This window comes from Amblyraja radiata, chromosome 26 (assembly GCF_010909765.2).
Source record: "Amblyraja radiata isolate CabotCenter1 chromosome 26, sAmbRad1.1.pri, whole genome shotgun sequence".
NCBI classification, from domain to species: Eukaryota; Metazoa; Chordata; class Chondrichthyes; order Rajiformes; family Rajidae; genus Amblyraja; species Amblyraja radiata.
Window position 1 is genome coordinate 29,526,965 of NC_045981.1, and position 15,784 is coordinate 29,542,748.

The following is a 15,784-nucleotide window of genomic DNA, read 5'->3' on the forward strand; positions in this document are numbered from 1 at the left end:
GCAATGGTGCTAGACTTCTATGTGTTTTATCTTAACAATCATTAAGGATTTGCAATTTAAAAGATGTAATTTTTATTATTCACAAGCTTAGATTTAAACTAAATAGAAATGTTATTTTGTTAGTGAGAAACAGTACTAATGATGAACGTTTGATTAGATTCCTCAAATCAGAGACATTCTGAAATAGTTTAACTCTCCCAGTATCATTCGAGGCATCCAGATAACTTCATTTTCTAATTTAAGTATTTGGATGTAACTTCAAAACACTTACATGAAAAGGTTTTTTATGAATCAGCTGATGACTTTTATATATAACAACCAAGCAACATGTATACTTTAGATAGACACAAAGTGCTGGAGTAACTCAGCTGGTCAGGCAGCACCTCTGGAGAAAATGGATGGGTGACGTTTTGGGTCGGAACCCTTCTTCAACATATGAAGGGCCTTGATTTGAAATGTCACCCATCTGTTTTTTCCAGAGATGCTGCCGGACTCGCTGAGTTACTCCAACATTTCAAGTCTATCTTTGGTGTAAGCCAACCTGCAGTTTCTTTGTTTCTACAACTTGTATATATATATTGTATATATTCTTGGTTTTAGTTAGTGATTTATGCTTGGTTGAATTTAAATAAAATTCATTTGTGATAAACCCTAGTTTAAAAGCAAAATCTCAAAATCTCATTATCAAAGCATTATTTTGTGATATCATAAAACATATTGATTTTTGATGCAGACTAAAATTTGAGATGCCACCATTATATTTCAAGTTCCCTCTTGTTATCATCACATTGATCACATTATGGCGAGTCTATGGCGATTCTTCAGTCTACCTAATGGTCAACACTACCACTTGTTTGATTAGTACGGGTGTCAGAGGTTATGGGGAGAAGGCAGGAGAATGGGGTTAGGAGAGAGAGATAGATCACCGGAGTAGACTTGATGGGCCGAATGGCCTAATTCTACTCCTATAACCTACGGTCTTATGATCTTATGACTTGTCTCCAGTAAAAAACAACAGTAAGTTAGCTGTTAGTTTGGCAAGAGAAAACCTCAGAGCCTAATCATTGATATTCTAGCCAATGTAAAGAATGTCGGTAAGTTGAAACAGTAAAGGTTGAATTGTTCTGATTTGAATTAATTAATTATAAAGTTGCTTTTAAGCCTTTTTTTTTTATAGCATTGAACAACAATGGCCAATGGAACAAATTACTGTTGGTATGTATTGAACTCTTGGTCAAAAGTCTCTCTTGCTGTAAGAATCTGGAGGATTGCCATTTGACATAAAGTCTTCCAGTAATGATGGGAACATCAGGAAGGGCTGGGCGCTCACAGAGAAAGACTTCAATCAATAACCACAAGTCCCAAAGCTTCTTGATGCTCAGGATATCTTGCCCCACAAATGGACCAGAAATAAGTGGCTTCAGATTGAGCGAACCCACGAATGGGTTCGATACTCTCCACATTCTACACATATTAGAAATGTAGAAACATAGAAACATAGAAAATTGGTGCAGGATAGGCCATTTGGACCTTCGAGCCAGCACCGCCATTCAATAGGATCATGGCTGATCATTCCTAATCAGTACCCTGTTCCTGCTTTCTCCCCATATCCCTTGATTCCGTTAGAGCTATATCTAGCTCTCTTGAAAACATCCAGTGAATTGGCCTCCACTGCCTTCTGTGGCAGAGAATTCCATAGATCCACAACTCTCTGGCTGTTAACGTTTTTCCTCATCTCAGCCCTAAATGGCCTAAAGAAGAAGATTTATTCCAAGCAATTGGACCAGAATTTATTTTAACACTTAAAACTTCCTCCCCATTATGAACCCATGGAAATTATTATTATCAAACAGTAGTAAGCAAATTTTGTCAAAGATTTAAAAATGTCTTTACATTATTGCAACAGAAAAATAATTACTGATAAATTAAACTATTTAAAAACGATGCATCCTAAAATTGCACTGTGAGATAATGATGTACAGACTCTAAATGTATTGCTCTCTACCTCTTTGCTGTTTTACTGACTGCAATGACCCATTTATTTTAGACAGGGGGATGCCTCCACTAAAGCAGTAGAGAGGGGAATTTTAACTGTGCGAGCTTAAACACAACCCAGAGCACAATTGGCGCAGTTTTGAGCAGAAAAACAAAATTGAAGTTAAACAGCTTGGTGTACTCTAATCTATTTTGCCTGCAAGATATACATTTTGAAGAAAATGATTGGGAGGAAATAGCAACAAGTAGAAACAATTTATTTATTTGAAGTTCTTTGCCTTTGGGCCTGGTAATTGTAAAGAAGGGGGGCGTCTCTCAATGTCAAGAGCTACTCTGATCCCATTTTATCAATTCCACTTTGGCCTGTGTCCAAATCACTTGCTTCAGCTTTGAGATTATAAAACTCGTGACTAGAACCCTGGTTAGTCTACAACTTGGGGATGAGGTCTGCTCTGTCCAGGTGGAGATTGGGCAATTGCACACAATCTGTGGAAGTAGGGACTTGGTGTTGATACATCGGTGATATTGCTCAAACGGGCATCACTCCTTCAAGGGAGAACCCAGCAGGAAGTTCTCTTCATACGTACATGGAAGGATGTCACTGTATTGAAGTGACACAAACTGCTTGTTCAAAGGAAAAGCATGAAGTGCTGGAGGAATTCAACAGATCAGGCAGTATCTGTGGAGGGAATGGACAGGCAACGTTTCGGGTCAGGACCCTTCCTCAAACTAATGGACTGGGGGGGGGGGGGGGGGGGGGGAGGAGGGGAAAGCTGGAAAAGAAAAGGCTCCCGACCTGAAACGTCGTCTGTCCACTCCCTCCACAGATGCTGCCTGACTTGCTGAGTTCCTCCTGCACCTTGTGCTTTTCTCAAGACTCCAACATCTGCATTTCCTTGTGTCCATTCCATTTCCCTGCTTATTCAATGGAATGCCTTTGGGTGGAACTTAACTAGTGAAATGTAAATCGACATTGAGATCGATTACGGTTGGCGATGTTTAACTTAGTCAACACTGTCTCTGCAAATACAAAAGGATCAATCCTTTCGTTAGGTCAGAAAGATGAGTCCAGGGTCTTAATTCTTACCAGGAGAGGTTTGGCAGATGTCACTGTCAACATTTTAAGAACACAATGACATTCTTTGGAGTTGCCGACAATTCTATAGCGCACCCAAGTCTGAAGAAGGGTCTCGACCTGAAACGTCACCTATTCCTTCGCTCCATAGATGCTGCCTCACCTGCTGAGTTTCTCCAGCTATTTTGCCTACCTAAGGAATTTGTGAGATCACTTTTATGTCGTAACAAATTCTCCCAGTTAATCTAATAACATTTCTAACATTTACCCCTCTGCAAAGTTTAATCTTCACAGGTGCTAGTGCCACGTGGACTGGTAACACAGTGGCACTGACATGTTGGAACAACTTGATCAGATGTGTATCTAATTTAGAGGAGTGCAATTTCAATTGTCCCTGCTAAATACTGCTAAACACAGGTTTGCAAATAGCAGAATCAAATCTAGTAACCCATTAATTTAATGCTGAAGAATCTAATCTGCCACCTGTTAATTCCCTTGTACATTTACGCTTGCATATTCAAGTTTAATTTGATATAAAACAGTCAGCGCTTGGCTCTAAACATCAATAATTTTAACATTTATTTCACAAAGGGATAATTGAACTGCAGAACAAGCCAGAGTAATTATCCATATTTCTCCTGTGCTTGCCCGATTCTTGGAAATCAGTGATACAAAACAAATCCTCTCAGCTTGCTTTTGAGCTCATTTCAATGCTGTTTGCCATTGTCTAATCCAGACCCAATTCAGAAAACGTAGTCCTCATTAGACCTTGCGCGACTCCATTTTTAATACTATTTCCGAACGCACAATTTGGTTGCATTTACCATTACGATCAGTGTTTGCTAAAGCAGATCTTCTCCAGAGAAATGATTGAATCATTGGGTCAGTAGCGGCTTGCCTTACCGTTTGTGTACTGATTGGGAGTCTTTTTGTTCGTCATTACTCTTGCTGTTGCATTGTTTACCTGTGATTAAACAATGAAACAAATCACATTCAGGAATTAATGGGACCTTCTCTGAGAAAATCATGATGTACTCGACCTCACAAACAAAAAAAAATCAAAATCCTTGGAATTATCTCTATTCAGTCAAGTGAAGTAATAATCCTGTATTAATTATTTTGCAGACAACCGTAACAGCTTGCGTGAGTCCCATGATCTTGCTGTAGGCATCCTGTGCATTCTACAGAACACTGCTAGGTTGTAGCAACTCATTCAAAGCTAAAACACTATATATTAATCATGATATATAATGGCTTAATGTAACAAAGTATGTAAGAAGCTATAATCCACAGATGGCTTTAAACTGTTACAGAGTTTTATCAAGCAGTTTAAGCCAAGATTTGAACCCATACATGAGTTACAACCTCCCCTGGAATCTATGATTGCCTTGAGTCCAAGTTTTAACTAAAGTACTTCAGTAACCACAGTAATGCTGATATTAAAATAGCAGATAAAACAGTTCATCTTGTTCATTCAAATGCAAATGTAACATCGTTCAATTTCTCTTCATTTACTTCTGGCAATGCAGGCAAGGAATAACAAACCTACATGAGGTTTTAACCTTTTCTTTGGGCTCAAGGACCTGCATTACATACACGGGTAATGAGTTCCAAAGGCAGGCTTGAAGCCTAGACATAAATCATACTTGGTTTCTCCTGTACTGCACTGCCATCCCATCTTGAGTGAATGTCATCCATTATATCCTCGTGGTGTGTCCAAGATCATTTCTTGAACTAAGCTTGGACTTCACCTCTGTGGAAACAACTTCCTGTGCTGTGAACTGATGCCCACTTGCAAACAAGTTAAATCTGCCTTGATTTCATAGTTCACCCCCGAATACCAAGAAGCATCGGGCAAAGGCAGGCGGCCTGAGAATAACAGCAACTAACAAAATGAGACAATGTGGGCAAAACAGGAAGAATGTGAGAGAAGGTTTTAACGGGTTAATTCACAGCTCTAGGTAAAGTTTCAGAAATAATATTCATCCAAGCAGTCTGTCAAAGTTAGCTGAAACTACCAGGGCCCCGATACATTGAGTACCTATGTTTGTATAGACTCTCCTGAACTTCTGCAGATGCTTTAGAGAAAGTATTCTGATGGGATGCATCTCAGCCCTGATTTGGCAACAGCTCAGCTCTTGAGCGTGTGAACTTGCAGAGAGTGGTAAACACAGCCCAGTCCATCACAGGCTCGTCACTTCCTTCCATCCTATCCATCTGCGGTTCATCAGGAAGGCTGGAAGTATCGTCACGGATGCTGCCACTCCGGCCATTCCCTTTCCTCCCTGTTACCTTCTGGGAGAAGATATCGTGCTACAATCTTGCACCATTTTGCTGTTTGGGACTCATCATAGTTTCTATTGTAATATTTATCACTACTGTATGTATGCTACTTATTCTGTGAGCTTTGTGTAAATGAGGAATTTCATTGCACCCTGGGTACATGACAAAAACTAATCCAATCTAATCATAATCATTGGCATTTTCTGGTGTGTGAAAGGATTTGGTAGCAAAATTGTCAAAATTACATTCCACAAAGGTCAAATTTAAGTGCACATAACCTTTGATTTTATTTTTAGAAATCAATCTTGAAAATAGACTGCATTTTCCCACACTGCTGGTGACACTAAATCTGTTAAATTGACTGAACAACAGAGAGTACGACATTTTTTATTTTAAATCTGATTTATAAAAAACCCCACAATTTCCTCAAACAGATTCTTTGCAACTCCATTCTATTAAGTTCATGACAATGAAGGTGATTTCTGTCTAAGTATATCATTTTGCAGTCCATACACATGATGCATTTGGATTCACATTTATTCTGTTTATTAATGCCCTCAGCCCTCACCTTTGCAAATGGAAATCCCCAGCAGTGTTCATATTGATGCAGAGACTGAATGTGTCACAGTCCATTACAAAATAGTGAAGCCTACTCACTTTAAATGCCATCCTTCACAGCTCTCCGCAACTTATATTTAATTATCAAAATCTAATGGAATCGTATTAAACAAATTAAGGGTTAACGTTCTAATGACAAAATTCTGTAGTTCCTTTGTCTCAATTTTTCACCTAACACAGTCCTATTATATTTTACAATCTTATGATTTTATGCATCATTGATGCTAATTTACCGTTTCAATCCATTTTAAGAAAGATATCCAGTGTTAGGTTTAAAGGGATATGGGCTAAGCAGCAGTAAATGGGAGTAGCAAAGATGGGGGATTTTGGTCGGCATGGACGAGTTGGGCTGAAGGGCCTGCTTCTGTTCTGTATGAGTCTATGATTCTACACCGTTTTGTCATCTATCATTAGGTAGAGCTCTGCCTTACAGCGCTTGAGATCCAGGATCGATCCTGACTACGGGTGCTGTCTGTACAGAGTTGGTATGTTCTCCCCGTGACCTGCGTGGGTTTTCTCCGAGATCTTCAGTTTCCTCCCACACTCCAAAGACATACAGGTTTGTAGGTTAGTTGGCTTGGGATAAATGTAAAATTGTCCCTAGTGTGTGTTGGATAGTGTAAGTGTACGGGGATTGCTAGTCAACGCAGACTCGATGGGCCGAAGGGCCTGTTTCCGCGCTGTATCTCTAAACTAAACTAATCTTAAAAAAATGAGATCTCCAGCTTATGCAAGAGGGCTACAAAATGCATTTTAACTATAATGAAGTTATTAACTACAGTACATTTGAGAGACCAGATTTTTAAATAATTAAAAATCTTTCTTCAAAGATTAATTCTCCCGAGTGTTTACCAAATGGGACTAGCTTAGATGGGGCAACTTGGTCGGCATGGACGGGTTGACAAAGTGCCTGTTTCCGTGCTGTGTGATGCCATGACACTAGTTGCCGTTACCATCAACAGCAATGTACATTGGCTGCCCCATTGCTGTCCTTGAAAATGTTGTTGCAAGGAACTGCAGATGCTGGTTTAAAAAAAAACAAAAGTGTGGGAGTAAGTCAGCGGGTCAGGTCACATTTCTGGAGGACACAAATCGGTGTTTTTTTGGGTTGGGACCCTTACCCTGCCCCCATTTCCTCTTCCCCCTATCCCCTTCCACCAATATCTCATCCTCTGGCTTCACATTTTATCTCCCTTTTATCTTACATCTTTTTTCCTCTCTGATCTCTACCCAATTCCCCCTCACCGGTATCCGCCCATCACTTGCCAGGCGTGGTCCCGCCCCCCACAACTAGAGAGCAGTCCTGACCTACCATCTCCCTGATTGGAGACCCTCAGATTATCTTTCCTCAGACTTTACTGGAGTTTATCTTATACCATGCATTATTACCTTTATCCCTTTGTGGATAATTGTGGATAATCCTTTATACATTGTGGATGGCTTGATTGTAATCATAGTCTTTCTGATGACTGGATAACACGCAACAAAAAGCTTTTCACTATACCTTGGTAAATGCGACAATAAACTAAACTAAACTATCTAATGAAGGGTTCCGACCCAAAACATCACCTATTCTTTTTCTCCAGAGATGCTGCATGACCCGCTGAGTTACTCCAGCATTTTGTGCCTGAACTGATCTAAACTTCGTTACATGAGACAATAATAAACCTAAACCTAAACTGATGAGTTACTCTAGCACTCTGTGTCTTTTTTCTTGAAAATGTAGTGGCGAGTTCTTGATTTGACATTTGTCAAAATGGATGAGCTTCCACAGGGCTGACGTTCCAGATCATTGACCAGGCACAGTTGAAAAGATGACCATACATGCTACGGCCACAACGTGTCTGCCTTGACGACAATGTGAACTATCCCTAGTCCTTGTTCCTTTGTCCTTGTAGATGTGCAGTTTACAAGATCTCGCTGAAGAAGCTTTGTTGAGTGGCTGCAATGCATCGTGGAGAAAGTTTCAATGTCTATTAAAGCTGGACTACCAAGAGATGAATGTAAATGCGCTGAACAAAAATGTTTGGTCCAAGATACCAAGATACTGTTAAGTCTCAGCCCCCAATCTGTGCTGGGAATCACATCAGCTTCTGACTCAAGTCTGATTAGTTTCGGACATATTCTATTCACCACTCAGTACATACTTCTGACTTGCCTAGGTAGTTTCTCCTTTTACCTTCATGATCCAGTTGCGTTTCTGGCCACCCATCACCTCCAAAATGTATATGAGGGAACATTTGCTGATGGTCCTGCCATTTAATGCCACGGAGAGATGATGAGACTCCTTCTTCTTGGAAGTACCCATTGCCTGATGTTCATGCAAGGGAATGCCCCTCTTCATTTTTATCACCCCCAGCACATGGATACATTCATCATCCAAAGAATTAAAACTAAAGTTCCATCAAACATTTTACCTGCAATTAATTAAAAGGTACATAAGAGTGAACCTAATTTGACTCTAATGTTTAATTCACTGAATTGATGGGAAAACGAGCACCTCTTGATTTTTGTAGAAACAGGAACTGAAGTTGCTGGTTTACAAAAGAAAAATACACAAAGTGCTGGAGTAACTCAGTGGGCCAGGCAGCAGTGAGTCAATATCATACACACTGCCTCTTGTCTAATAATCCTCTCAACCCCAATATTACAATGCATAGAAGGTACAGGAGCCTGAAAACTGTAACATGCAGGTTCAGGAGCAGCTTCTTCCCGACAACCATCAGGCTATTAAACACAAGATAGACACAAAAAGCTGGAGCAACTCAGCAGGACAGGCAGCATCTTTGGAGGGAAGGAATGGGTGACGTTTCAGGTCGAGACCCTTCTTCAGACACACTATTAAACCTCCAAATAGGCTCTGAACTATATCGACTTGGGGGCACTGTTTTGACTTTGCACTATTATTGTTTATTTATTATCTGTTTAATAATAATAATGATAATAATAAAATAATATTTCTACTGTTTATTATGGGGTGTACAGAGTACTATGTTTACATATCTGTTGTGCTGCTGCAAGTAATAATTTCATTGCTCCCTTTTGTGACATATGACAATAAAACATTCTTGACGAATAATATATATGTCATCACAGCAAAGCAGCTAAAAACGGAATCAGGCGATGCACAAATTTGTCCTCCAAATTCCCCATCAACATCACAACCCACTAAAACAGAGGAACGTGGACCTGGGCTTGTCTTTGATCCAAATCCCCTTTTCAGCCCCAAAACATCATCTGTCCATTCGCTCCACTTATTAAATTTGTTTTTTCAAAGTACTGGAGTAAGTCAGCAGGTCCGGCAGCATCTCAGTACATGGATAGGTGACGTTTTGGGTCAAGGTTATTTTTCAGGCCAAAAATCCTCCGGAGATGCTGCCTGACCCAGTGTTACTCCAACACTCCGTGTTTTATTTTGTAAACCAAAATCTGCAGTTTCTCATGTCTCCATTTTAGCCCTCCTGATGCCTGACCTGCCGAGTTCTTCTTGCAATCCGTGTTTTGCTGAATACAGGAAATATGTAACAGCACTTCACACTGCCTCGGCTAGGCCACCAGCATAATCAAGGGCCAGTCTAACCCCGGTCACTCCCTCTTCCCCCCTGTCCCATAATGCATGATGTACAGAAGTGTGAAAACGCACACCTCCAGATTCAGGGATAGTTTCTTCCCAGCTGTTATGAGGCAACTGAAACATCCTATCAACAACTAGAGAGCAGTCCTGGGCTACTATCTACCTCATTGGGAACCCTCAAACTATCTTTATCTTGCACTAAATGTTATTCCCTTTATCTTATATCTGTACACTGTGGACGGCTCGATTGCAATCACGTATTGTCTTTCCTCTGACTGGTTAGCACGCAAGAAAGGTTTTTCACTGTACACTTGATAATAAATTAAATTAAACTAAGAAAATGTGGGCAAAATATCAAAATTATGGTGGAGAGCCTTTACTTTGTGTCTCTTTGTGAATATGTTTTGTGTTCTGCTTCTTATTTTACTGTGGGTTATAAGTTGACCGCTAATGTCCAGTTTCTTTTGGTGAACATGAAGGTGATTATAGTGTATGAACTGATGCCATTAGATGTGCATTTGATGCCAAACTAACATTAGACTCGTTGAGTTGCTTAGATGTGCCAAGGTCAACATTCCGATGGTAACTCACCTATCCACATACGGGTGCTGTCATAATCTAACATTAGCGGTGGCCTTTATGCTTAAATCATGCATGAAAGGTCTGGCTCGGGCACAAAACTTCAAAACCAACACAATCACTTTAAACATTAACCAGTGACGAGAGAAAAAAAATTGCTTTCACAGCTAATTTGCAAAAGTGTCCCTGAATTTTGTTTTAATTAAAATGGTAAACACTTTGGGGAATTAGTCTTCCATAAGCATGAAAGATTTTTAATTATTTTTAAATCTGGTCTATAAAATGTACTGTGGTGAATATAGTTCCATTATATTTAAAATGCATTTTGTGGCCCTCTTGCGTAAACTGGAGACCTAATGATAGATGACAACGCTTGTTTTGTCATTTTAGATGATAGAGCAAATGAATAACAGATAGAAGGGCTGGTAACAGAGTAGAGTCAGAGATATACAGTATGGAAACAGGGGCTTTAGCCTAACTTGCCCTCAGATTCCTATGAAATCTTTCCCTCTCACCTTAATCCTCTGTCCTCCCGTTCTTGGTCTCCTACTCTAGGGAAAAGACTCTGTGTATTCAACCTATGTATTCCTCTCATGATTTTATACACCTCGATAAGATCACCCCTCAGCATTCCATGCTCCAAGTAATAAAGTCCTAGCCTGCACAACCTCGCCCGAAAGTCCTGACAACATTCTCGCAAATCTAGTAAATGTACTTTATTGAAATGAAATGAACTGATTGAAATATTGTGGAACTCATCGGCACTAATCTTGGACGTACACCTTACCATACTACAGGGTACTGAGAAACTGCAGTTAACTCTTGTACATACTTTCTCCAAAGGTATCACACTGTATTTATAATCACAAGTTACTGTCAGAATCAACTCCCAGCATTGTCGATGAAGCAAACTGTATCTGAAAATACCTGAGCTTTGAATTATGTCAATTACAACATCCAGCGATGAAAGAAGAATTTGGGATTATGGGAAGATATTAGATGTTATATCTCGTGATTCCCTCCAAGTTGTTGATTGGAAGAATAAACATTGCATTAGACTGAAGTTAAGGCTACAGCCAACAAACTATTTATTTAATTTTAGCAAGGAAAAACAATGAGTTTTTATAAATCCTTCACAAAATGTGCAAGGTAATAAAGGGATTTCTGCACTTGTCTCAATAAAAAGCCTGCCCTGAAAACCTGCTCACTGTTGTGAAATGCCACAAGTTACCACATCGGCTCCGACTAGCCTCATTTCTATCGTCTAGTCTAATCATGGTTTGCGTGCAATACCTGCAAAGCAGTGCTCCAGATTCCTATAAAGATCCTCCGTGACAGGAGACTATCAAACGGTACTTCACATCTATTTGGGCTTTTACAATATTCGCAAGATTCAATGTGATGTTAGGTTAGCCCAGACAGTCAGATGGAGGCCAAACACAACCTCATCTCTACACAGCTCATCAGAGTGCCCAGAATTGATTGGAGATCAATTGATCAGTTACAAAGACTTTAAAGCCAAGGACCAAGAAGTAATGCTTGATGCACAATAATCAAAGCAAGCAGATAAATATTAGTAAATTCTGTTCGTATATTAGTATATTCTTGTCATTTTGCATTCTATTTCCTTGGGCATTTCACAATCCACTCCCATACTTTCTATTCATAATAGGAAAACCAGATCTAATCTCGAGAAGAGATACTGTGCTTCATTTCGTATTGCTTGAGGAGTCCCTTGCTCAAATGCTTCTTGCCATTTTATACACCTAACTCATCTACAAATTGACCAGAGCATTTGTACTGTTCTCCAAGTGGATTTAGAGAGAGTGTCTGGGTCAACTGGAGATGTACGGTTGTTATTTCAATGTTGTAGATGGCCTTCCTTTAGGAGGCTCTTTGATATGAACATAAAGATATATTGAATCTCCAGAAATGAAACAGGCCATTGAGCCCATTTAATCTTTCCTGTTATTTGTGATCTACACAAGCCTCTGTCAGCATTTCCTTATGTTCCTTTCTCTCTCAGTTAGTTATCGAGCTTTACCTTAAATGTCCTCAATGTTCTTCCTAAAGGTTCTCAATATCATGACAGCTTCCATGAATCAACAAAGCTTTAGGTTAAAAGGTTTTCACATAATTTATTGAGTAGATTAGAGATTATTAATTTTTAATGGTGCTGTTCCCCCTCAGTGGGATCATCTTTCTCATGATGACCCCATGAATCAGTCTGAGGAATAATCCCCACCCAAAATGTCGCCTTTCCATGTTCTCCAGAAATGCTGCCTAACCCGCTGAGTTACTCCAGCACTCTGATCATAGGTAAACCAGCATCTGCAGTTACTTGTGTGTCCGTCTCCCTGACAAAGGTTTCTCAGTTTTAAAGGCCTTTTTTTTCACTCTATAACACTACTATTTTCCAAAGGCAAGGGGTCCAAGGAGTGTGGTTCATCCGGACAGTTATAAAACGAACCTGTTTGTTAAGAACCATAACATCACGACCTAATGATTGATCATCCACATTTGACCATCTAATCGGGGGACATCCTTTTCCTTCCAGATTCCCATCCAAGCTGAGATCAGTGGGCAATACCAGTGGTGGGAGGATGTAGATTGGGGGAAATAGGCATATCAGAACAGAGGCCTTGGACCAGTACAGCACAGGAACAGGCCATTCAGCCCACGACGTCCGTGTTGCACACGATGCCAAGGTCAACTCTCATCTGCCTGCCATAATCTGTAACCTTCCAATCCTGGCATATCCACCTGTCTATCCAAATGTCTCTTAAACTCCACTATTGTATCTGCCTTCACCATCAACCCCAGTAGTACATTCCAGGCACTCACCAAAAGTTAGGTAGACAAAAGTGCTGGAGAAACTCAGCGGGTGCAGCAGCATCTATGGAGTGAAGGAAATAGGCAACTTTTCGGGCTGAAACCCTTCTTCAGATCAGAGTGCTGGAGTAACTCAGCGGGTTAGGCAGCCTTTAAAAGTTACCCCTTTCACCTGAGACCTGTGGTGTGTCCTCTATTATTTGACATTTCCACCCTGGGTGGAAAAAGATTCTGACTGTCTACCCTATCTATGCCTCTTATAATTTTATACACTTCCATCAGGTCTCCGCTTGCAACCTCTGACGCTGGGAAAAATAATAGTTTCTCTGTTGTTTTGAATACCAGAATTTTCATCAAATAATTGTAGTTTTTGTTATTGGTTCAATTTGTAACTAGACTATAATTTTTGTTTTCATTCAATGGAAAGTGAAGTATATATCTAGTTAAGAATTTAATTAAAGTAGAAGATTTCATTCTCCTGTACAAAATAATCATTTGTTTGAACATAAGATGATTTTTTATACAGTGATTTTGTAGCAACATGTTCAACAATGAATATATATTACAACTAGCATTTTACGCAGTAATGTGAGATAAAATGACAAAGTGAAATGCTTTCGTTGAGTAACAAATGGGACAATTGAAAAGAAAAATACCTTACAAAATAAAGCTTTTCAGTAACGGGCGATGGTGCAGATCTTAAAGCAATCAAGAAATAAGTTAACTTCAATGCACATGCTCCCTACCATATTAAACTAAGTGACTTATCTTATAAAATGCTAACTGTGGGTAAGGAATGATATATTGTGTACAGCATGAACTTCATAAATGAAAAAGGATGGAATGAGATATTGGAAAGTGTTATGGAAATGGCACAACTACTGACAATGGGACAAAGTGCCCAAGCAAGCGCGTGCGGTGTTTTGGGCACTGAGCACTGAATCAAAATTACTTCCCCCTGCTTTGAAAAGCCTGGCATGCACTTATGAAAATGACGACAGATTTCACTCTTTGCGAAGTCAAGGAAATCGACTAAAATGGCCACATTCAGCTATCACACATTGTGCGCTAATCATGCTGAACTCCCATTACGCCGAGTTCCTCAATCACTTTGTTTTTTTGGTCAAGATCCCGGCATCCGCAGTATCATGTGCCTACATGGGTTTATAGAGCTTTCCTTTAGTAACACAACTAGTCAAACTTCAAAACCTAACTGTTGATTAATGATGCCATTACAGAAGGTGGGATACATGGTGGAATTATTTCTCATGCCTTCAATGTTGATGAGCAAATAACTTTTATTGGTTTATTGTCCTCAGCAGTGGTATAACACTTCCACTTCTGGACTTCTGCTCCAATTATGCCTGATAAATTAGACAGTTCTATAGTCATAGAGTCAAAGATCTGTACAGCACAGAATCACCTTGTCTGTACAGTGCCTGCAATTGCATGCATATTGTGTCCCTTTTACCTGCATTTGGCTCATACAGTGGCTTGCAAAAGTATTCATACCCCTTGAACTTTTCCACATTTTGTCACGTTACAACCACAAACGTAAATGTATTTTATTGGGATTTTATGTGATAGACCAAGACAAAATGGCGCATAATTGTGAAGTGGAAGGAAAATGATACATGGTTTTCAAATTCTTTTACAAATAAAAAACTGAAAAGTGTGGCGTGCAAAAGTATTCAGCCCCCTTTACTCTGATACCCCTAAATAAAATCCATTGCAACCAATTGCCTTCAGAAGTCACCTAATTAGTAAATAGAGTCCACTTGTGTGTAATCTAATCTCAGTATAAATACAGCTGTTCTGTGAAGGCCTCAGAGGTTTGTTAGAGAACAATAGTGAACAAACAGCATCATGAAGCCCAAGGAACACACCAGACAGGTCAGGGATAAAGTTGTGGAGAAGTTTAAAGCGGGGTTAGGTTATAAAAAAATATCCCAAGCTTTGAACATCTCACGGAGCACTGTTCAATCCATCATCCGAAAATGGAAAGAGTATGGCACAACTGCAAACCTACCAAAACATGGCCGTCCACCTAAACTGACAGGCCGGGCAAGGAGAGCATTGATCAGAGAAGCAGCCATGGTAACTCTGGAGGAGCTGTAGAGATCCACAGCTCAGGTGGGGGAATCTGTCCACAGGACAACTATTAGTCGTGCACTCCACAAATCGGGCCTTTATGGAAGAGTGGCAAGAAGAAAGCCATTGTTAAAAAAAAGCCATAAGAAGTCCCGTTTGCAGTTTGCCACAAGCCATGTGGGGGACACAGCAAACATGTGGAGGAAGGTGCTCTGGTCAGATGAGACCAAAATTGAAGTTTTTGGCCTAAATGCAAAACGCTATGTGTGGCGGAAAACTAACACTGCACATCACCCTGAACACACCATCCCCACTGTGAAACATGGTGGTGGCAGCATCATGCTGTGGGAATGCTTTTCTTCAGCAGGGACAGGGAAGCTGGTCGCAGTTGATGGGAAGATGGATGGAGCCAAATACAGGGCAATCTTGGAAGAAAACCTGCTAGATTCTGCAAAAGACTTGAGACTGGGGCGGAGGTTCACCTTCCAGCAGGACAACAACCCTAAACATACAGCCAGAGCTACAATGGAATGGTTTAGATCAAAGCATATTCATGTGTTAGAATGGCCCAGTCAAAGTCCAGACCTAAATCCAATTGAGAATCTCTGGCAAGACTTGAAATTTGCTGTTCACAGACGCTCTCCATCCAATCTGACTGAGCTTGAGCTATTTTGCAAAGAAGAATGGGCAAAAATGTCAGTCTCTAGATGTGCAAAGCTGGTAGAGACATACCCCAA

General features: G+C 40.1%; 1 protein-coding gene across 11 annotated transcripts in view; it reads right to left on the reverse strand.

Moving 5' to 3' along the window:
* Positions 1-15,784, reverse strand: part of rbfox3 (RNA binding fox-1 homolog 3) — a 1,262,719-nt gene that overhangs the window by 68,721 nt on the left and 1,178,214 nt on the right. For all 11 annotated transcript variants that reach the window (XM_033044598.1, XM_033044592.1, XM_033044596.1 and 8 more), the window contains one exon: positions 3,974-4,034. In XM_033044598.1, coding sequence (XP_032900489.1) covers positions 3,974-4,034 — 61 coding nt within the window. The remainder of the gene's footprint in view (positions 1-3,973; positions 4,035-15,784) is intronic.